This window comes from Canis lupus, chromosome 17, assembly GCF_048164855.1.
Source record: "Canis lupus baileyi chromosome 17, mCanLup2.hap1, whole genome shotgun sequence".
Classification (NCBI taxonomy): Eukaryota; Metazoa; Chordata; class Mammalia; order Carnivora; family Canidae; genus Canis; species Canis lupus.
In genome coordinates, this window is record NC_132854.1 from 55726240 (window position 1) to 55748178 (window position 21939).

Here is a 21939-nt window from a genome sequence, read left to right on the forward strand (position 1 = left end):
AAGATAAATAAGATCAGACAATACTTTGCTTCCAACTGTTATTAGTCTCTTTTTATTCTTTTGGCAATCTCTTCCAGAGTTAACTACTTCCGTTTGTAGGTGATGAAATGTGTAAGGAATCCACTTCAAATGTTGGCCCAGCTATGAGCATGGTCTTTCCCTTTACTTGAACTCAGAATTAAGACTTTTGGTTCTTGTTTTTTATATTCCAGTCCCAGAAGTAGCTTTCACTGTAGAAGTTATCTGCAGGCAGTCTTATGCTTTCTAGCAGTAGTCTACAACCAGGCTCTAGCTTCTTCAGGACACTACACAGAATGGATTTAAAAATGTGTTAAACTAAGAGGCATTCTCTCAAATGAGTTTAAATGCATTTTATTTTTAGACAACCTACATGACATGTTTTTTTCTTAAAAACAATGCCTCCGCTCCAAATAAATCAAGGTCAAAATAAAGAGCTCAAGATGACATCAGTCCCATTTGTCTAAGTCCTGGTGTTGTGTGGATGAAGAGCAGCAGCCAGTTAGGACAACAGGTGATACATCCAAAGTTAACAGCCAAGTTCGTTACTGTAGAAACAAGACAGGGTATTAACACTTTGATCCAGTATGAAAACAGTTAACCCTTCCACGCCACCGATGTACTCCCCTATTCAATCTGGGCTGTCACAGGGACAGACAGAAAGCGCAGGGATTTTTTTCTCTTGCATCCTAGTGCAAACCAAAAGAACAACAGCCAATTGTTCAAGGTCTATCAGTGGATGCAGGACTATCCTCACCAAAGCAGGGGTGGCACATTTTCTAAAAAATCTCATTCTGAAGCAAGTCCCACTCACACACATACTTTTTGTTCTACCAACAAAACCCGCAGATATTCCTGGAATACTTTCCGTAGCAGCTCATGCAATCTGAAGACATTTTTGTCCGCTGAGGCCTCTTCTCTTATTTAGGGTAGCCTCAAGTTTATCTTGTTCCTAATTTATATGGAAGCCTCTGAAAGCTAGAATAATGAATGCTCTCATTTCTGTACGGCCTCCAATAATTCCTTGCATAGTAGACATTCATTTAATTGTACTAAAGGATTCTGCATACTGGATAAGCAGCCAGCTCTAACTTTATTTACTAAAAGTTAGTAACATCAAGGCTTCCAGTGACCAGTTGCCAATCATCAGTAAACCAAAGTGAAAAAGGCCTAGCGCCATACATGCCACTCACGCACGTATGCGTGGCAAAATACGAAGAGAAAGACTTTCTATGGGGGGAAAAAAAAACAGAATGCAGTTTATCTCCAGTTTAGTACATAAGCTGGGATTTAAGCCATCTACATGAAAAGCTTTCTGTATTTCTAAATGCCTTTTCTGTGCCGTAAAAATCTTGTATGCAAAACACAACCCTTTTAGACTCCCAAAGAGAAACCAGAGTTGGACCTACATTGTGGAGACTGCTGTAAAACCCATTCTAACTACCCAACAGCAAGAGACAGTCACACAGAAGATGTCTCCACTTTTACATTACTGATTTCAACCCACTTCCTTATACTTACACATTTTTCCATTTCTAAACCATCCTTAAAGAAAATCATATAAGGGGTCACACCGTCCTCACGGTAGTCCAGGAGTGCAACCATGCCATCTGGATTCATGTTTTCACCAATAAAGAACTTAGGGAGCAAACAACAAACACCCAGAATTAGGCCATTATATACAGATCGTATCAAAACAATCTACAGTAAAACAAAGGATTCAAAACACAATTTAAGAGATTTTCACAAGAAAAAAAAGGAAAAAAAAACTACTACTCAAACCTCTGTTCACCAAATGAGAACACTAACAATTGACCAGAGTACAGAGCAATCCAGAACACTTCAGGCTTTCTGGAAACACTCTCTCAACCCCACATATACAATTCCAACTCTGTTAAAAAGCCTGTTTATGTCATCAAACAGCGAGAGAGCAGGTTATAGGAGGAAAGTTATCTTCTGGCCAGAGGACTTGTGAAAGCTGGAAAGTCAAAGAGCCAGGCTGTAAGGAGTTTTTTTCTTTAAGTTCTATAAAGCGCCAAGGGAGAGTCACTGAGTTTCCCAACAGAAGTGTAGAAAGAACTCCAGGGGCAATGAGACTGGAGTTGTAAATAAAAAGACAGGAGGTTACCAAGCAATTCTAGACCGGGAGAAATGAAACCTGTCATCTGGAGAGTAGTAGGGATGAGGTTCTACAATCAGCAGGCAAGATCTAGAAACACACTTGGGAGCAGGAAAGGCCACTTTCCACAGTGAAGACTACTGGAAAGGAATCTATGAAGTATTTAAACTGCTCAGAAGACCCAGAAAATAATCCCGTTACATCAGCGACTTATCAAGTCATTTGTTGCTCTGGCAGTTACAATTGCACAATTCTGAGAAACATTTATAGTATTTACCTGGTAGTTTTTGAAATTAGCAAGGATGTGCTTGATTTGTTCTGCAGCCCCTGTCATAAAGGGCTTTACTCTTTCTGGCCTCTGTTCTTCAAGTTTGCCTTTGATTCTAAAACAGTATTTTATTGACAGGTTAAAGTACTCAGTTCTCAGCAAAACAAATTTTTTCAGTAAAAAAAAAAAAAAAAACAAACAAACAAGCGCTGAAAAGGGCAGCTGGCTGTCACCGGGCAAAAATTCACATGGCACAATCAAGAAACTACTAGCTCACAGGAATGAAAGTTTCAAGTCTTGACAATTTAGGGTTTCAAGTTATTCCCAAAGTACTTCTGAAGAGCTAAAACCACACTTCCAGCTGCGGTATGCTCACATTAGTTTATTTATAGGAAGGCATCAGTCTGTGAGCTCATCAACAAGAAAGCCTTTCCCAAGCATGCCTGCTGCTAAAGAACCTCCAGGTTACCTTATCCCCAAATCCCGCAGGGCTGACCTTAGGGTGGGCTGCGCCAGGACCACTTACGATTTCATGTAATCTTTGATGTACTTCTTGTAGGCTTCTTTTGTGAAGCTGGTTTCCTGCAAGTGATGGTTCATGACAATATCAACCACCGGTGATTACTGTGCTTCGGTACCTTCGCCCTCCGGGCCTTCCGCGGAGGCATTTCCACCAATGAGCGAGTCGTCAATGTTACCCTCTGTCCTACTGACCATCTACATTAAGGAGGGGAGGAGGAGAAAAGAAAAAAAAAAGTCCGGTTTCAGACGTTTTGGACCTTTGCATAAAGGCATTCCCCACTAGATCTTCTAGGTCAGCAGTTCACACAATCCTCCTCCACCCAACACTTCGGACTCTTGCTAAAACCCACGAAGACGGCGTCCGTAGAGAAAGAGAAAAATAAAATAAAATAAAACGCTCACGCCCCTCGAAATTCCTCCAACACCGAGACTCAACAAGGATTCTTTGTTGGGCCAGAAGGGCGGCAGGGCCCTTCACACCCCGGTGGAGGGTGCGCGGCAAGGCCGGCCGCCCGGGAGGAGGATGGGCGCCAGGCGGCGGGGACCTATTTCCAGGCTCAGCTCCGCCTCCACTTTTCTAGAAAAACCCGAGAGCCCGGAAGAGAGCGTCCCCTCCGCCAGGAGGCAGCGGAGAGGATTGCACAACCGCGGGCGGGGGAGCGAGCGGCGGAAACCCGAGCCCGCCCGGCCTCGCCGCCGCCGCCGCCGCCGCCGCCCGACTCACCTTCCCTCCCCCTCCAGGCACAGCCCGTCCGCGATCTCCCGGATCTTGTAGATGTCGGAGAACATCTCGTCATCTGCTCGGGGACACAGGCCCGCCCGTCACCGCGCGCCCGGGGCTCGGGGACCCGCGCCGCCATCGCCCGCGCGGGCCCGGCTGCTCCCACCGCGCCCGCCGCGCCCGCCGCTCCCGCGCGCCCGAGCCCCCGGCCCCCACCCGGGCCCGACCCCTCCTCGCCCCGGAGAGGGGCCGGCGTCCTCCAGGCCCGCGCGGCCTCCCCGCTCCCGCCCCGCGCGGCCTCCCCCGGGCCCCTGCGCGCGGCGGCACGGCGGGTGCAGCCACGACTCACGGCTGATGAGGTCCCGGTAGATGATCATGACGACGGCTGGAGACGGGCGGCGGCGGCGCGGGCTTGGCAGGAGCCGGGAGCTCGGGGCGAGCGCGCGGCAGCCGGAGCGGCACTCGGGGGGAGGGGGGAGCGGGGCGGAAAAGGCCGACTCAGCCGCTCCCCAACCTCATATAGAGGGCACGTCCCCCTACGTCATCGCCCGCGGCGCCTCCGGAAGCGCCGCGCGCGGTGACGTGGCACGCACGGCCGCGCGGGGGGCGGGGCCGCGGCGAGCATCCGGGGACTTGGCCGCGGGGACACAATGGCGCCCTCCGCCGCGCCCGCGGCTTCCCGCGGCTTCCCGCGGCTTCCCGCGTCCCGGCCTCCCCGCCCCGCGGAGGTGCCGAGCCTGCTGCGGCTTCGAGGAGGATGGCGGCCCTTCAGGGCCTCCGCGCCCGCCCGTTCCCGGGAACACAAGCGAGCCGCCGTGGAGGACTTGGCGTTACGGAAGGTCGGGGCCCGGGGAGAGGGTGGAGCGAGGCCGTCCGCGGGGAGGGGGTGGGGCGCGGGGCAGTCGGCCTCGCTCCAGGCCCTCGGCGGGGGGAGGCTCCCTGCCCGGCCGCGGTTTCGGGGCGCCCCGTGCGGCTGGGTGGCCCCGCCGGCGGGGAGGGGGAGGGGCTCCCGGCGGGCTTCCGCGTGAGGAGGCCGCGCCCGTCGGGGACGCCGCTGCGGAGCCTGCCCGTCCCTTTTTGCGCTTGGCCTTGGACCCTGTCCTCCGAGCGAAGAAAGAAAAAAAAAAGAGCTCTAGCGTCGTCGACGATGACCTCGAAGATGACCTCGAAGGGATAGCCCAGCTGCCACAGAGTCGGACGGAACTGGGGGGACTTCACGTCCAGGTGTCCGGTTCGGAGCAAAACGCTCAAGGAAGCCGTTTTGTTTCCGTTTTGGTGGGAAACCGGAGAGCTCGTTAAATTCTACAGATACTTTTATGCCCTGCAAGGTCCGTGGCACCGGGTTTTGTACGGAGCTCCCAATCGTGAGCAAGTTAAAACCAGATTTTTTACACAATTTTTCACACAAATTTTTTTTCTTTTTTTTCAAGATTTTATTTATTCATGAGAGAGAGAGGGAGAGGCACAGGCAGAGGGAGAAGCAGGCTCCATGCGGGGAGCCCGACATGGGACTTGATCCTGGGACCCCGGGGTCACACACTGGGCCGAAGGCAGACGCTCAACCATGGAGCCACCAAATGTCACCTTTTCCACTTCTCATATATCTCTATCTATCTATCTCTATCTATCTATTTATCTATTTTTTTAAAGATTTATTTTTTTATTTCATGAGAGACCCAGAGAGAGGCAGAGACACAGGGACAAGCAGGCTCCATGGCAGGGAGCCCGATCGGACTCCATCCCGGGACCCCGGAGTCATGCCTAAAGCAGACGCTCAGCCCCTGAGCGCCCCAGGCGTCCCCCTCACAGAAACTTTTGTTCTGGTACATCAAAGAAATCAGGCAATTCTATATCAACTCCCCTCCCCCCTCCCCCCCCCCCCCCCGTAAATCCAGTACTGAAGCATTCTGCACAGAGAGCAACTCGAAAAGAGCAGAACCCAGAACAGTGAATTGAGATGAAGGAGGAGTCAAAATGTGCCCTCCCCAAAAAGATGTGACCTGGAGCTGCACGGAACACCCCATCTGAGCATCTGCCTTTGGCTCAGGTCGGGGTCCCCGCAGGGAGCCTGCTTCTCCCTCTGCCTGTGTCTCTGCCTCTCTCTGTGTGTCTCTCATGAATTAGTAGATAAAATCTTAAAAAAAATCTGTGCCGGGGCACCTGGGTGGCTCAGGGCATGAGGTCTATATTCTTGCGATCAAGCCCTGAGTTGGGCTCCTGGCTCAGTGAGGAATCTGCTTCTCCCTCTGCCTCACTCCCATGCTCAAGCTCTCACTTTCTCTTTCAAACGAATAAATAAAACGTTTTTTAAAAAAATTAAAAATCTGCACCAAATCTTGAAAATGCCTACTTAGAACACAAGTACTACAAATAGGGAAAATTATTCATAAATAATTACAAGTCACTAACAAAATTGGAAGGATTTGGTCTTTTTTAAAATTTTTTATTCATTTATGATAGTCACAGAGAGAGCGAGAGAGAGAGAGGCAGGCTCCATGCACCGGGAGCCTGATGTGGGATTCGATCCCGGATCTCCAGGATCGCGCTCTGGGCCAAAGGCAGGCGCCAAACCGCTGCGCCACCCAGGGATCCCAGGATTTGGTCTTTAACTAATTAGCTTTTACTTTGGCATCATTTGAATGTTTTTTTAAGTAGGCTCCCCACCCAGGGTAGAACCCAAAGAGAGGCTTGAACTCAACCCTGAGATTATGACCTGAGCTGAGATAGTCGGGTTCTTAACCAACTGAGCCACCCAGACACCGCTGAAATTTTTTATAACATTTTCTTACAATGATTTGTTCAGTGATTTCTTTTTTTTTTTTTTTTGTTCAGTGATTTCTAACAAAACCTAAGGTTGTCCTAAATTTTACAGCTGAATATGATTTGGGATCTCTTGAAGTTAAAGAGGTCTCAAAGACATTGTCTTCTGGCCTCTTAACTCAAGTCCTCACATGAAAAAAGTACCTCAGAAGGGTTCACCCTTTTATCAGTTCAGGATTGCTTACGGTGGCTTAAACACGTAAGGGTTTATTGATTCTCTTGTATAAAAGAAATTCAGGAATCTGCAGTCCAGACACGTGTGGTGACATCATGGGCGTCAGAGGCCTAGGATTTTCCTTTCTTCACCACCGATATGGCCTGCAACAGAGCTGGAACTCCAGCCATCACATCCACCTCGCAAGCTGCAAGAAAAGGGGAACAACAAAAGTATATTCCAACTGTGTTTCCCTCCTAAGGAGCAATTCTAGAAGTCCTGAAAGAGGACTTCGTTGGCCTCCATTTTGACCTCAAACTTTCTAGTGGGGTTCTTTCCAGCTTTTCCCTTGGCTCAGGTGGAAGAGCCTGAAGGCAAAGCATCCCCTGATGAGAATCAGAACTACCCCCTGAAGCAATAAGGACTGCCCTGAGCCAGCAAGTCACCACCCATGATAGACTCTTAAGACTATGATGGATTTAAACCTTCCTTCACTGCCCACCAGCACTTACCCACCCACCTTTGCCCCACATTTCCCTTATACATACCTGGAAGTATTTTCAACCTTTTGGAGATGGTCTTTGAACCCCTACTCCTCTGTCTTCCCAGTGTTGGCCTCACTGAAATAAACTTTCTTCTTTCACCACCACTCATCTCTCTGCCTTTGGACTTTGTCAGCGGCAAGTGGTTGAACTTGGTCTGTTTGGGAATCTCAGAGGCAGGTGCTCTTGCACCCCTGTGTCCTGGCTACAATCATATTGAGCAATTACATGGATGCAGCTAGTTGCAGTGAAGGCTTGAAAGTTGTGTTTACTTAAGTTACAGAAAATGTAGTTTACTTAATTCTTTCCTTCAGAGCAGAGCTGTTGAAAAGAGCTTTGATAATGGAAATGTTCAGTATGTGCTCTAATACAGTAGCCACTAGGCCGCGAGTAGTTAGTATCTGAAATGTGGCTAGTGTGGCAATGGAATTATTTACTTCTATTTAATTAATTTAAATATCCTTGGCTAGTAACTTTTATTGGACAGCAGAGCCCTATGATATAAACTCTATGAGTAGGGGTCTTTGTTAATTGCTGTACCTCAGGAGTCAGAACAGGGCTTGACCCAATAATTGTTGATAAATGAATGGATGAAATAAAGTTTCATTTCTCTTAATTAAGTCAAATCCCATCTCAGTTAATAGGATTCAGCATAAATCCAAGACCTAGTATAACAGTGCTTTTCAGAGAACTGGGAAACAACTTGGTGAATAGTGATCAACTTAATTAAAAATGACACAATGAGAAGACAGAATCACGTGTAGTAAAGGTGAATATTGTTTCATGAAACTTAGGTTTTAGATTTACACATGTATATGTGTACTGGATCTGAACATAAGACATATTTCTTCATGTGGATCTAGGTCAAAAAGTTTTGAAAGCCATTGATTTAGGCAACTTTTCAAATATATTTCTTGGCAGCTTCAACTGGTCAATGTCAGTGGATGATTTTTTTTTTTTTTTTTTTTTTTAAGGTGCCCCAACATTTGGTCAGCATCTACTTTTTGACTCTGTGGCCTTTGGACAAGGCTCATGTTTTTGTCACAAAGTCTCGTGTTAATGTTCTATGACCTTGCTCAACAGTACCAAGGCCTGTCTGGGAGTTCCAGGCCAGTTGCAGGCAATATCTAGGTCTAGCTGAGAAGACAGGTTCTTAGTGAAAGGAAGCAACGTAATTAATAATAACTTCTTTTAGTGTCTTTGATGAATGTAAAATGATCGTTAGAATCTAAGATATTCTTAGATATTTGAATATTTCTTTTAACTTTGAAACATAGGACTTAAATTATCTGGCTTAAAAAATCACAATACATGTAATAAAGCATTTATAAACCATAGAGAAAAACTACAGATAACTAGTCTTGATGTTAATATTCCCCCCATCAATGTTCATAAACTTTTTACAGAGTAAGGTAGAGGAAGGGGGTGCCTGGCTGGCTCAGTCAGTAAGGTGTACAACTCTTACAACTATTGCTTTCGGGTCATGAGTTCAAGCCCCACATTGAGTATAGAGCTTACTATAAATACATACATACATACATACATACACACATATAAATAGATAATAAATGTATTTTTTTAAAAAACCACATCAGGAGAGACTCTTCATCAGATGACTTTTAAGCATAGGTTACTGTTTGTTTTAAGCCTGCTTTAATCTATGAATAAGCCAACCTGAAGATTTCTTGGTTGGGGCTACTTGTAATCATTTTTAGACTAGATTTTATTTATTCATGAGAGATACGGAGAGAGAGGCAAAGACACAGGCAGAGGGAGAAGCAGGCTCCCTGCAGGGAGCTGGATGTGGGACTCCATCCCAGGACCCCGGGATCACGCCCTGAGCCAAAGTAGACACTCCACCATTGAGTCACCCAGGTGCCCCTAGGCTGGATTTTAAAAAACGAGTGGAGGGACACTTGGGTGGCTCAGTGGTGAAGCATCTGCCTATAGCTCAGGGCATGATCCTAGACTCCCAGGATTGAGTCCCCCATTGGGCTCCATGCTTCTTCCTCCGCCTGTGTTTCTGCCTGTCTCTCTGTGTGTCTCTCATGAATAAATAAAATCTTAAAAAATAAAAATGAGTGGAAGACTATTAGACTAAGCAGTCAGATGGATGGGCAACTCCAGCTTTCCAGTTCTTAATCTCAGATAATTGTTCAAGTATTTTTTCATTTATTATGAATATTTTCCCATATCATTAACCATTCATCTAGAATGTCATTTAAAATGATTATAAATATTCCCTGACTGGCTTAGCATGTATAAGCATGCAACTCTTGATCTCAGGGTCATAAGTGCAAGCCCCACATTGGGCATGGAACCTACTTTAAAAAAAAAAATCATAAATATTCCAGTTGATGAATGTTGGAATTTATCTTTAAATCATAAATCCAAAACACTGGAAAACACAGAGACACACATTTTAAAAATGTTTAGGTACCCACCAACCACAATAAATAACTGCTAACATTTTTCATATTTGCTTCAAGTTTTGCTTTTTTTTTTTTTTTCAATGAATGAAAAAATGTGACCGATCACATTGAGGTCTACTTTATCCTCCTTAATGGACATCCAGAGGTCTGCCCCCTGTCCCCACCAACGCTCACTCAGGTAACCAACCACGCCACACATGCCCACATACCAGTAGGGAAGGGCTGAGTAGAAATCAGAGGGTAGGCACTAGCAGTCACAGCTATCACTCCTTTTATCTTATTGTCAGAGGCCAACCACAGAGCCTTCAGCTCCAAGGCTGGCTGGGAAGTATATTTATTCAGGGTGGGGGATGGATAGAGTTGCAAGAGTGAGCAGTCTCGGTCACAGCTATGTTAGTACTTCCATGCTCCGTAGTGTAGAAGAAAGCACAGAACTGAGTCAGAAGAAAATGTAATGACTGTGAAGTAATGGGTGACTTTAGCCTCGGGTTCTCCGTCTTGCCTATGGAATTATTATTGGATGTGTAAATACTTAACCATCATGAAAGAACATATGAACAAATATATGGTAGAGTTATTTCCACACTTATTTTAACTCCCTTCCAGATTGCTAACTTGTTGGCTGGCTCACTCTTTTCTACATGACTTCTCCTTCCCTGGTGCACCTTGCCTGTCTGCCCACCACCCCTGATAACAGTCATGGAAATTAGCTCATACATAGTAGGAACTGAATGCAATTTCAGAATATCAAAGAAAATTTAGAATTTGAAATATCAAGCCTGAAGCTAATTAAATTTTGCTATGAGAACAAAGCAAATAGTGTAATGTAGATAGAATCAGTATTCCTTTTAGGAAAAGAATATGCATCTGTTTGTGTCTGTATAGAAACTTTTCAAAAGTTTCATAAATTATTAACGGTGATTACTATGGGAGTAGTGGTTGGGGTTAATGTGGAGATAGGAATTTGAAAGATTTTTAGTTTTATAACCAGTGGCAGGAGGCACTGGAGGCAGAATTTAATTGCTCTAATTCATCTTTGCAATTTATCACATAGTTGAGGACAAATAGAGACGATGACAATGGCAGACTTCTTCGTTAAGCTGTTGGTATGGCAACCGTTATTTTTCAGGGCTGCCTTAGCAGGGGTCACTGGAATGTTAACTATGGAAAAGGAAGTAATTTTTTTTCAGATCTCATAGACCACACTAGTGCACAATGACTTAATGCTTTCAGAGCAAAGTTTTACTTCTGTTTGAAACCTCAGATCTGTAAACACTTGTTCAAAAGTGCGAGAACCAAAATTCTAGAAATGGAGGGGTGCCTGAGTGGCTCATTTGGTTGTGACCTGTTCTTGATTTCAGCTCAGGTCATGATCTCAGCGTTCTGGCATCAAGCCCAAGTTGGGCTCCATGGTCCTCCTCGGGGTGGGGTGGGGTGGGGGTTGGCAGTGGGAGGGTGTCTGCTTGAGATTCTCTTTCCTCTCCTCCCTCTGCCCCTCCCCCTGCTCATGCATGCTCTCCCTAAAATGAATAAATAAATCCTAAATACAATTATAAAAAAGGGATATGGGAATATATATGGTATAAATATAAATACAAAATATATATTTAAAATATAATCTGAGATATATAAATACATGAAAAATAATTATAAAAATAGAATATATCATGTATATTCTTATACACACATATATAATATAAATATATTTGTAGGAATATATATATGTAAGTGTATATGTACAGTTACATATAACCATGAAAATATATAATTTTTTATTGGCTCACTTTTGTCCTTCCCTATATAGTACAGAAATAGAGGTTGATAGCATTTTCAAGAACTGTCCCAGTATGACAAGAATTAGATTTGAAACAAATAGGAAAAATATCCTTCCAAGTAACCTTGCTCTTCAAGGTTCTGTGAAGGTGCCTGGGGAAGAACGGACCATGTTTTCATTTACTCTCACACACATTCCCCCACAGCCGGGCAATTCTTCAACACCAGCTCCATTTTCTACAATTCAGTTCAACTCTGATACTAACTGCTCAGGTCCCCCAGGTTAAGGGCTTTGTCCTCCAACGCTACCTCCCCACCCCTTCAGATGCCGATTGCAAGTAGTAGGTCCGTGGGTGACCCACAACTTCTGTCTGATTTGGCTGTCACCTGGAGGGTTCACAACCCCCTCCTCAGGTTTAATCATTTCCTGGAACAGCTCACAGAACCCAGGAAAACCGTTCACTTGCTATTACTGATTTATCATAAAGGATATTTTAAAAAACTGCCAGATGAAGAGATCCATAGGGTTAAGATCTGGAAGGGTCCCAAGTAAAGGCGCTTCTGTCCCTGTGGATTTGAGGCGTGTCACTCTCCCAGCACATCATAAATGCATTCACTTACTCAGAAGCTTTCTGGGATTTTTACGGAGGCTTCATCATGTAGGCATGATCAATTATTTACTCAGTCTGTACCACTTTTCTTCCTGGGGAACAAGGTATAGGGCTGAAAGTTCCAAGGTTAATCATAGCTTGGTCTTTCTGATGATAAGCCTCCATGTTGAAGCCATCTGGGAGCAAGAGTTGCCTTGTTAGCCCAGAGGATACCCCTAAGCACCTAGGAAATTTTTTTTTTTAAGATTTTTATTTATTTGAGAGAGAGCACGTGCACATGTGTGTGAGTTGGGGACGGGCAGAAGGGGAGGGAGAGAGCATCTGAAACAGACTCTGCACTGAGCTGGGAGCCTGACTCGGGGCTCAGTCTCACAACCTCAAGATCATGACCTATGGTGTAAGGAAGAGTTGGTTGCTTAACTGACTGGGCCACCCAGGCACCCCGACTCAGAAAATCCTAAGGGATTTAGGGGCTCTGTGCCAGATGCTCCTATCACTCAGGAAATTACAAAGATCTTAGGAGCTAAGGATGACAACACATACTTCAAAAAAAGATAATATATTGGAAAACACTGCAAAAGTGTGAAGTCACTTATAAGGAAGGAATAAGTAGTAGTAGCAACATCTGGCTAATTACAGGATCCTCTGGTCTTAGTGTCTGGCCAAACCGGCCTTCAGTTGGAAACCTGTGGTCATTTGTTGAACACGTTATCATTAGTGGCCTGCAAGGCAGTGGTTCTCATTCCTGGCAGTACATTAGAATCACTTGGGAAAAAAAATTTTTTTAAAGATTTTATTTATTTATTTATTCATGAGAGACACACAGAGGCAGAGACACAGGCAGACTTGCTCCCAGGCCCCCGGGATCACAACCTGAGCTGAAGGTAGACGCTCAACCACTGAGTCACCCAGGTGTCCCAGAAAACTTAAAAATCCTGACATGCAGGTATACTCCTGATTAAATAAATTAGGACCTCTTGGGGCGGGACACAGCAGAAATTGTTAAAGCTTTCCAGGTCATGCCAAGATAGAGAATCTCTGTTTTTTTTTTTTTTTTTTAAGATTTATTTATTGATTTGAGAGAGAGAGAAAGAGTGATGGAGGGAGGGCAGAGGGCGTGGGAGACAATCCAAAGCAGACTCCACACCGAGCAGAGAGCTTGATGTGGGGCTTGATCCCACAACCCCAAGATCATGACCTGAGCCAAAGCTGGGAGTCAGACACTTAATGGACTGCACCGCCCAGGTACCCCAACATATTATTTCTTTTACTCACTATTTTATCTTCTGTAAGCACCAGAGAAAGGTAGAGATTGTCTTTTTGCCCACGGATGAATCCCCAGTGCCTGGAGCAGTAGGCAGTAGACAGCCAGTCAAAAATTGTAAAGTCAATGAACTTGAGACTGAGACACATTATAGGTGCAGCAGCATATTCCAGCCCGGGAGCCTATGAGGTGGTCCTCCTCGTGTGATCAGATTTTCTGAATTCCTGTGAGACCTGCCGCTTAGGTCTTTGGCAGTGCAGGTGACCGAAGAGTAAAGATGGAAGGCCGGCAGCTAGCGGCTGCAAGAGGCTGTTGGCATAAGTTAGCATAGCTCTTCCCTCAGAGCAGGAAATGTGCTCTAAGACATATGGCTAAGTGAGAAAAAGCAAGTTGTAGGCCAGCGTAACTGTACAGCGTACCGTGCATTTAACGCAGAGACACACATAATAAAAGTAGATTGTAATGGATACGTGTGTAGATTTGCAAAAGCGCAGACGACAATCTAGAAGGACCGGCATCAGCCTGGCAACGGCGGCTAACTGGGCAGCAGCGTGGCTGAGGAAGAGCGTGGTCGAGGGGCTCTTTAGTGCCATTATCACTTGCCTTGACTTATCCCAGGGACGTTTCACATGCAATTTCACGTTTACTAAAGCTCTTTTCCTCCCAGATATAACGTTGTATTAGAGTAACACAAGTAAAGGGGGGGGGGGGTATTTCTGTCATATAAAGACGATTTATAAGGAAACTGCCCTAAAGGAAATAAGAAGCATATTACTCCTGAGAAGAGCTAAGGGAGTTCTGTCTCTAGATTGCGTGGCTGGGAGGCAGTGAGTTTCTGATCACTTAATAGGCGCAGGGTGTTTGTGTGTGCGTGTAAGAGAGAGAGAGAGAGAGAGAGCGCGTGCGCAAGATTTTGATCCAAAAAACTGACCCCTGAATAATTTTGCTAGAAATGGCAGCGGGTACTTGTAGGGAGGCATGGAGAGGGATGGGCCCAGCCTGCCATCTGGCCGCTGGAGGAAGATAGCTTATCTCCTGCTCTCCACTCTCTCAGGGCCAGGTGCATGCTGGGGTGGGAACTAGGTAATATAATTTGGAGAGTATATTAATTTATTTTCCTTCCACTGCCTTCCGCAAAACGATGGGTAGCACCTTCAGAAATGAATGAGGCAACAGTACAAGCTGAAAATGAGAGTAAGAACAGGAAGCCGGGGGTAAGGACGGTACCAGCCTGGGTGTGTGAGTTCTGCACCGTCCCTGCAGGTGGGTCCCAAAGTTGGCCAGGAGCTTCTCACGACTGGAGAGAAGGGAAAATAAAATTAGTTCTGAGATTTGACATCGGGACGCCTGGGGGGCTCAGCGGTTGAGCATCTGCCTTCGGCTCAGGCCGTGACCCCGGGGTCCTGGGATGGGGTTCCCCGCCCCCCCGCAGGGAACCTGCTTCTCCCTCTGCCTATGTCTCTGCCTCTCTCTCTCTGTGTGCCTCTCATGAATAAACAAAATCTTTAAAAAAATAAGATTCACCATCATTTTTGTGTTTTCCCTAGGAGGAACTTTTTTTTTTTTTTAAGTATCTGATAATGACACACAAGCCCTCAGCAGTAAGTACCCCTACAGTAAATTCAGTAATGAGGCTTCCTGTGGCTTCTTTTGTGTGACCTCCTTCAGTCACACAAAATTTGACCTCACCTTCAAATTCAACTCAATAAAAATAATTTGTAGCAGTAGGTAGAACAAAGGGATCCTGGCCTATGGCTCTCCGAGGTCAGGAGCCACCAAAGGTACAATTATTTCATGGTCTGGAACGGGTAGAGCACTCTTGAAGCAATCTAGTGCAAGTCTTGTTTCTGTGACACAGATACCAAGGGGCTGTCGTCTCCCCAAGAAATCCAGATAAGGTGGCACAGAGCTTCTGAGGAAATCCCAAACCCTCTCCAAGGTCTCTGTTGATGTTTATTTTAGCCGCTGACAATACACGGGAAGGAAGAGAGCAGGAGGGCATATTACATCATAGCAATGCAGCTTCGGAGTGAAGTCTGGGCGCCCCTGTCCTTTTTCTTTTTTTTAACTTTTAATTTATTTTAATTGTTTTTAAAAGATTTTATTTATTTATTCATGAGAGAGGCAGAGACACAGGCAGAGGGAGAAGCAGGCTCCATCCGGGGAGCCCGATGTGAGACTCAATCCCAGGACTCTGGGGTCATGCCCTGAGCTGAAGGCAGGCGCTCAACTGCTGAGCCCCCCCAGCTGCCTGGTGTCCCTGTTCTTAAAGTTCCCTTAGCCACCCACCACGACTGTGCGCGTTCCCCCATTTCTCACCGGCTCACTGGCTGCTCTCTTTTCTCCCTTACTGGACCCACCCTCCGACCTCCCCATCGGGAGAAAAAAATTCACCAATCCCTCGTTTGGTCACACTGAGGCAGCTTAACCATCTCCTCTTCTTGCCTTCAAGGTCTCTTGCTCCTATGACAAGGTGATTTATTATTTTCCCAAAGGCAGTTCTTTCCCAAAAGGTGAAAAAAAAATTTTTTTTCTTAGCATGTGAGCTTTTGGTAAGAACTGAGTAGTATGACTTTTGTCCTCATTCGTTCCGCACATGTATACGGAACAGTTCACACGTGCCTTGCACACCACCAGCTGCTAGATGTACCACACGAACGAGACAGAGTCCTTGCCCTGGAGGAAAGTGGAACAGATGTGAGATTCAACATGCAAACTGCAAATAGTGTGATACGCCTCACCCGGTGGAAGATTGAAGGGCTGCAGGCAGCACCTGACTCAGGTAAGTCAATCAAAACATCAGTTCATCTCCTTAAAGGATAACAAAAGTTTCTGAAAATAGTTCCCAAAGCAAGCTTTGTAACTTCTAGACAACGTTCAATAACGGCCTTTTAGGAGTGACCTAGACTTGCGGACACTTACCTATGTGGCCTTGCTGGGGTCTCTCAGGTGCACAGTAATGGTGCCCTTCTGCCTCATTCTTGTTGAACAGATGTGGAACTTGGGTTTGGGATGATGCAAAGTTCTGGAGAGGGGTGGTAATGGATACTGAATGTTATGTTGTGTAAACGTCACCGAAGTAAAAACCAAAAAACCAGAAAACCAAAAACCAACCCAGCAACTACGGCACTGCCTGACTTAGTCCACGCATTCATCGGATGCTAGCTCCCTCCCTGCGTGTGGGAGTGAGTTTACATCTCGGCCCATCCACTGTTTTGCTTTGTTGATTAATATCCACGCAGGAAAGTGCCTGGCATCCAAAAGGAACTTCTGTGAAGCTCATTTGTAAAGTGACAAGCTCTGCAGTGCCTTGAGCCCTGTATATTTTTGTGTCTTTCTCCCTTTAAATTCCCTATACTGTCCTCTCGTTCAGCGGAATGATTTCCCAGGACACTGTGTCTAGAGCTTTGTGGAAAGCCGTAGAAAGACAGCAGTCAGTTTTTCACAGTAAGGGGACATCACTTCTTACAGCATGTGTTTGACTAAGAGATAAATTTTGAAGGACTCAGTATTTCCAAAGTACTTTCTGGCCAAGGAGCTCAAATGACTGTACCAATCATTGTTCTCAGGGAATAAGAATTACCTCTTCCTTCCAGGCAGCCTTCCTTGGCCTTAGGAATCAAGAATGGTAGTTACAGCAAATCCCATTAGGTAGATCATTCTTCAAGAGAATCTGGAATTGGGGCTTCTGGGTGGCTCAGTTGGTTAGGCACTCGCCTTTGGCTCAGGTCATGATCCCAGGGTCTTGGGATCGAGCCCCACGTTGGATTCTCTGCTCCAGGGGGAGCCTGCTTCTCCCTCTCCCCCTGCTGCTGCTCCCCCTGCTTGTGGTCTCTCTCTTCCCTGTCAAATAAATTAATTAATTAAAGAAAAAAAAAAGAGAGAGGATCTGGCATCTCAGAGCCAAAGGGACCAGAGAATTTAAGAGGAAATCCCATTTATGTGCTAGTTTTCATTTTTACCAGGTAAATAAAACACAAGGTGATCCATGCTTTGCAGGAATATTGTAGCCTATAGCTCAAAGATCATCAGGACAGTAGGCATGAGGTAGAAACCCTTTTATTTAGATTCTCTTCATTCTCCCCTCATCCTCCCTCCATTTTTTCCCAGAGTCTGCCAGTGGGGAGATAGTTTTCAACTCCTGCCTTGGGCCCGTTCATTGGCATGAGACTCCGCTCTCGCGGCTGCGCCTGTTCTTGGGTCCTGTGTGGTAGACCAAGATGTGGGTGCTGCTCAGCCGTTCCCAGAGCCCGCTGTAGGCTCCCTCCTGCAGTCTAGAACAAGCAGGCTGCTGAGTCAGGTCTAATTTCGTTTCTGTGAATAATTTAGAAAGGACTACAACTCCAGTTCTACATGTTGGAAGGCATTATTTTACTTTTAACAAATCAGGATTGGACATTTCCCTAAAGTAGGATCTTAGGACTATGAGAGACTTTGAATTTTCTAGAAAAGTTTTGATGAAAACATAACATACATATAGAAGATGCACATATCGTGCATGTACGGCCCAAGAGTTTCTCACGAACTGGTCACACGCATGCAGCCGCACCCAAGTCTGGCCAGCGGCCCAGAGGCCCTTTTGCTCCCAGAAAGGCCTCTAAGGAGTGATTTTATACATCCGTCTGCCCGTAAGAAGGCCTATGCCTCAATCCACCTAATAGACGACGCTCTTCCCTTTTGTTTTATGTGTTTATTCCCAGGTGTTCTGAACCACACATACTTCATCTGAGGAAATGCATAAATGTCATTACATCATATGTACTTTCTTATGGTAGCAGAAAATGCCTTTCCTGCTTTTGCCTGGCTCTCCTGTCTCCCTCTCTTCCTCCCTAGGCTTGTAGTGACTTCAGCACCCTGCAAACGTGCTGTCCTCACTTCCCAGGACAAGAAACAGAACCGGCCGGGGCCACCCCAGAAGCCGCCCCTCATGCCCCAGCCTCATCGAGCCTTTACCCTGTCTTTCCCTGTGAACCCTACCCCTGGGTAACCCAATCATAGATGCGGGAAAGCGTCTTATTAATTAATTAATTAATTTATTTATTATTTTTTATTTTTTTATTGGAGTTTGATTTGCCAACATAGAATATAACACCCAGTACTCATCCCGTCAAGTGACCCCCTCAGTGCCTGTCACCCAGTCACCCCAACCTCCCCACCCACCTCCCCTTCCACTTCCCCTTGTTCCTTTCCCAGAGTTAGGAGTCTCTCATGTTCCGTCACCCTCACTGATATTTCCCACTCATTTTCTCTCCTTTCCCTTTTATTCCCTTTCACTATTTTTTATATTCCCCAAACGAATGAGACCGTATAATGTTTATCCTTTTCTGATTGACTTACTTCACTCAGCATAATACCCTCCAGTTCCATCCACGTTGGAGCACATGGTGGGTATTTGTCCTTTCTAATGGCTGAGGAATATTCCATTGTATACAGAGACCACATCTTCTTTATCCATCATCTTTCGATGGACACCGAGGGTCCTTCCACAGTGTCACTATTGTGGACATTGCTGCTGTGAACATCGGGGTGCAGGTGTCCCGGCATTTAACTGCATCTGTATCTTTGGGGTAAATCCCCAGCAGTGCAATTGCTGAGTCATAGGGCAGATCTATTTTTAACTCTTTGAGGAACCTCCACACAGTTTTCCAGAGTGGCTGCACCAGTTCACATTCCCACCAACAGTGCAGGAGGGTCCCCCTTTCTCCATATCCTCTCCAACATGTGTTGTTTCCTGTCTTGTTAATTTTCCCCATTCTTACTGGCGTGAGGTGGGATCTCATTGTGGTTTTGATTTGTATTTTCCTGACTGCAAGTGATACGGAGCATTTTCTCATGTGAAAAGCGTCTTTTTAGAAAGGGGGTCCAAGGATTCCCCAGTGGCTCAGCGGTTTAGCATCTGCCTTTGTCCCAGGGCGTGATCCTGGAGTCCTGGGATTGAGTCCCACATCAGGCTCCCTGCATGGAGCCTGCTTCTCCCTCTGCCTCTCTCTCTCTCTCTCTCATGACTAAATAAATAAAAATCTTTAAGAAAAGAAAGAGGGTCCAATTAACACATTTGTAAAAAGCATTAGCTAACAGGGTTTCTGTTCGGGATGATACAAAAATTCCGGGGATGGATAGTGGTGATGGTCGTACAATGTGGTGAATGTGCTTACTGCGACTGAATTATGCACTTAAAAAAGGTTAAAATGGGCAGCCTGGGTGGCGCAGCGGTTTAGTGCTGCCTGCAGCTCAGGGTGTGATCCTGGAGACCTGGGATCGAGTCCCACATCAGGCTCCTTGCATGGATCCTGCTTCTCCCTCTGCCTGTGTCTGTGTGTGTGTGTATATGTCTCATGAATAAATAAATAAAATCTTAAAAAAAAAAAAAGGTTAAAATAGTCAGTTTCACATATGTGTATTTTAGCATGATGTAAAAAGAAAAGGTAGAATTAGAGGATCACCATCCTGTAGCCCTCAATTTAATCCTATGCCATCTCCGCCCTACTCTTTTCTTGAAAACCCTACTGATTTCGTACTGATCACTTCCTTACTTTTTTTTTTTTATAGCTCTGACAGCTGATGGCATCCTTAGACGTAAGAGTGTAACGTGACTGGTCTTCTACATTTATTTTCAATCCGCACAGGTCCTCTCAATTATCTTCCTCAATTTCTTTTTTTTTTGTTGTTGTTGTTTTTTATTATTTTTATTTTTATTTATTTATGATAGTCACACAGAGAGAGAGAGAGAGAGAGGCAGAGACATAGGCAGAGGGAGAAGCAGGCTCCATGCAGGGAGTCCCCGATGTGGGACTCGATCCCAGGTCTCCAGGATCTTGCCCTGGGCCAAAGGCAGGCGCTAAACCGCTGCGCCACCCACGGTTCCCTCTTCCTCAATTTCATCTGCTGGAGAATTCACATCCGTTTGACCTGTTTCTCATGGTCTGGGTTTTGTGTGGCTCGTGCTCCTCAGCCTCTGGTTTTCCCACAAAGTTGTCTCCTAGATTCAGGGGCGTAAGAAGACTCCATCCCTTTGGCAAGACCACAGTGGGGTTGAATTCTCTCACCGGGGAGCCCACATTGTCTGGCTCTTGCTGTTTTTAAAATGTTTATATTTTTGATATCATCACCTAATTTATTGAATCCTACCTCAGTGCTTTGCTCTTGTCTATTATTGTGTAAAAACATTAATTTCCCTGGGCCTTTGGAATAAGATGTGCCCTAGAGTGGCTTCTCTGACGTCACAGAATTTCCCTCTTCTGGTATTTTTGGATGGGATTCAAATACAAGGCAACTTCCTCTCCGGGGTTTCCTGGCTCTGCTCCCCTCCTCCACTTTTTTAAAAAAATTTTTATTTATTTGACAGAGCACAAGCAGGGGGAGTAGGAAGAGGGGGCGGCAGAGAGAGAGGGAGAAGCAAGGAGCCTGACGACAAGGACACGGGGCTCGGGCTCAATCCCAGGACTCTGGGACCCAGCCCCGTGTCCGACTCCCTGCTCAGCGGAGAGTCTGCTTGTCCCTTTGCCCCTCCTCCAGCTTGTGGTCACTCACTCTCTCAAATAAATAAATAAAATCTTTAAAAAAAAAAGAAAAAGAAAAAGAAAATTCATATGTTGAAGTCCTAACCCCCAGTGTGATGGTATTAGGAGGTGGGGTCTTTGGGAAATGAGTGGGTCATAACAGTGAATGGGATTAGTGCCCTTATAAACCCCCCGCACCCCCCTCCGCAGAGCTCCCTTGTCCCTTTTGCCATGTGGGGGCGCAGCCAGAAGAGGGCCATCTGTGAGCCACTAAGTCGACCATCACCAGACACCAAACCTGCCAATGCCCCTATCTTAGACCTCCCAGCCTCCAGGACTGTGAGAAAGAAATGTTCAGGCCGCCCCCCCCCCCCCCATCTATGGTATTTTTATTAGAGCGGCCCAAGCAGTCTAGGACACTCCTTTCCACGGTTCGTGGTATTTTGGATCCTGGACCACTTTGGGAATCTGCTACATTGATCTCCCCCCCACCCAGAAAAGTACACATAGCCACCAGTTTTGCCGAGAACATTAAATATTTATGGACGGTCTTAACCATGACTCACCCCGATCTTTAGAATTCCTGTGCTGACATGGTTGACAGAAGCACAAGGCTCCCTGTGCCCGTGGGAGTGGAGAGCAAGTGAGGCTCCACTCTCTGGATCTTACCCGAGTCTCCCCGAGTCTAACTGGACACGGGGCTCTGAATCGCACTGCAGGGGGGGTTGGTTTGCTCCAGGGGAGGCCAGACCGACAGCTGTGGGTCCCCAGGCTTGACTTCCTGCCAGGCTCTGGGCAGGGGTGGGGACCGGGACCCCCCCACACACACACACCGACTTCTGGCGGCCTCTCCTCTGGCTTTCCCCGCCTGGCACTTCTCAGATTCACTTGTCAGAGTGAACCCAAGGCCTCTTTATCCTCTTCGTTGCCTTGGCATTTCCACTGTGAGGTCTCTCGCAGGTGGAAACAGGCACACAGCTGCTCAGTGGAAGCCAGGGCAGGTGTGACTCGGGCCGGGCCGCCCACAGGTGCCAGGTGCAGCCGAGGCTGTGCTAGGAGCTCATCTTTGGGTTCTTGATCACGAGCAACTCAGGCATCTGACAGACACACCAGAAGGGGGCACACGGCCTCCAGTGTGTCGGCAGGACATGCTAAAATGCTGGTTTCTGAAATAAATTTGCTAATAACCTTTGTGT

At 46.2% G+C, this 21939-nt stretch overlaps 2 protein-coding genes, 1 long non-coding RNA gene and 1 other non-coding gene across 9 annotated transcripts; 1 reads left to right on the plus strand and 3 right to left on the minus strand.

Moving 5' to 3' along the window:
- Positions 1-24: 24 nt before the first annotated feature.
- Positions 25-4198, minus strand: TPT1 (tumor protein, translationally-controlled 1). The gene is given in 6 exon segments (XM_072783033.1): positions 25-566; positions 1540-1656; positions 2415-2520; positions 2932-3122; positions 3648-3724; positions 3998-4198. Coding segments are annotated over 6 exon segments (522 nt in total). The 5' UTR covers positions 4026-4198; the 3' UTR covers positions 25-563.
- Positions 634-763, minus strand: LOC140608455 (small nucleolar RNA SNORA31). Its single transcript, XR_012010493.1, has one exon. It is a non-coding gene; the product is annotated as a small nucleolar RNA SNORA31 (small nucleolar RNA).
- On the plus strand, positions 3953-7271 carry LOC140608144 (uncharacterized). 5 transcript variants are annotated; one of them, XM_072783022.1, is made up of 2 exons: positions 3953-4872; positions 6707-7271. In XM_072783022.1, exons 1-2 carry the CDS (start codon positions 4018-4020, stop codon positions 6755-6757), a joined length of 906 nt encoding a protein of 301 aa, XP_072639123.1. In that variant the 5' UTR covers positions 3953-4017; the 3' UTR covers positions 6758-7271. The 5 variants fall into 5 exon arrangements, with proteins under 5 accessions (XP_072639123.1, XP_072639124.1, XP_072639122.1 ...); XM_072783023.1 differs by having other exon boundaries at positions 3955-4872; positions 6699-7271; XM_072783021.1 differs by lacking the exon at positions 6707-7271 and adding an exon at positions 5079-5220 and having other exon boundaries at positions 3966-4976.
- On the minus strand, positions 6455-21814 carry LOC140608150 (uncharacterized). Of its 2 annotated transcripts, none has more exons than XR_012010174.1 (6): positions 21310-21814; positions 16828-17087; positions 16167-16269; positions 15564-15707; positions 7171-14541; positions 6455-6830 (listed from the first exon to the last, which is right to left on the minus strand). It is a non-coding gene; the product is annotated as an uncharacterized lncRNA (long non-coding RNA). The 2 variants fall into 2 exon arrangements; XR_012010173.1 differs by having other exon boundaries at positions 15564-15920.
- Between the last annotated feature and the right edge of the window lie 125 nt (positions 21815-21939).

Excerpts from the sequence above, each read along its gene's own strand:
- LOC140608144 (XM_072783021.1), top strand. The coding sequence starts at position 4,018 with ATGATCATGACGACGGCTGGAGACGGGCGGCGGCGGCGCGGGCTTGGC.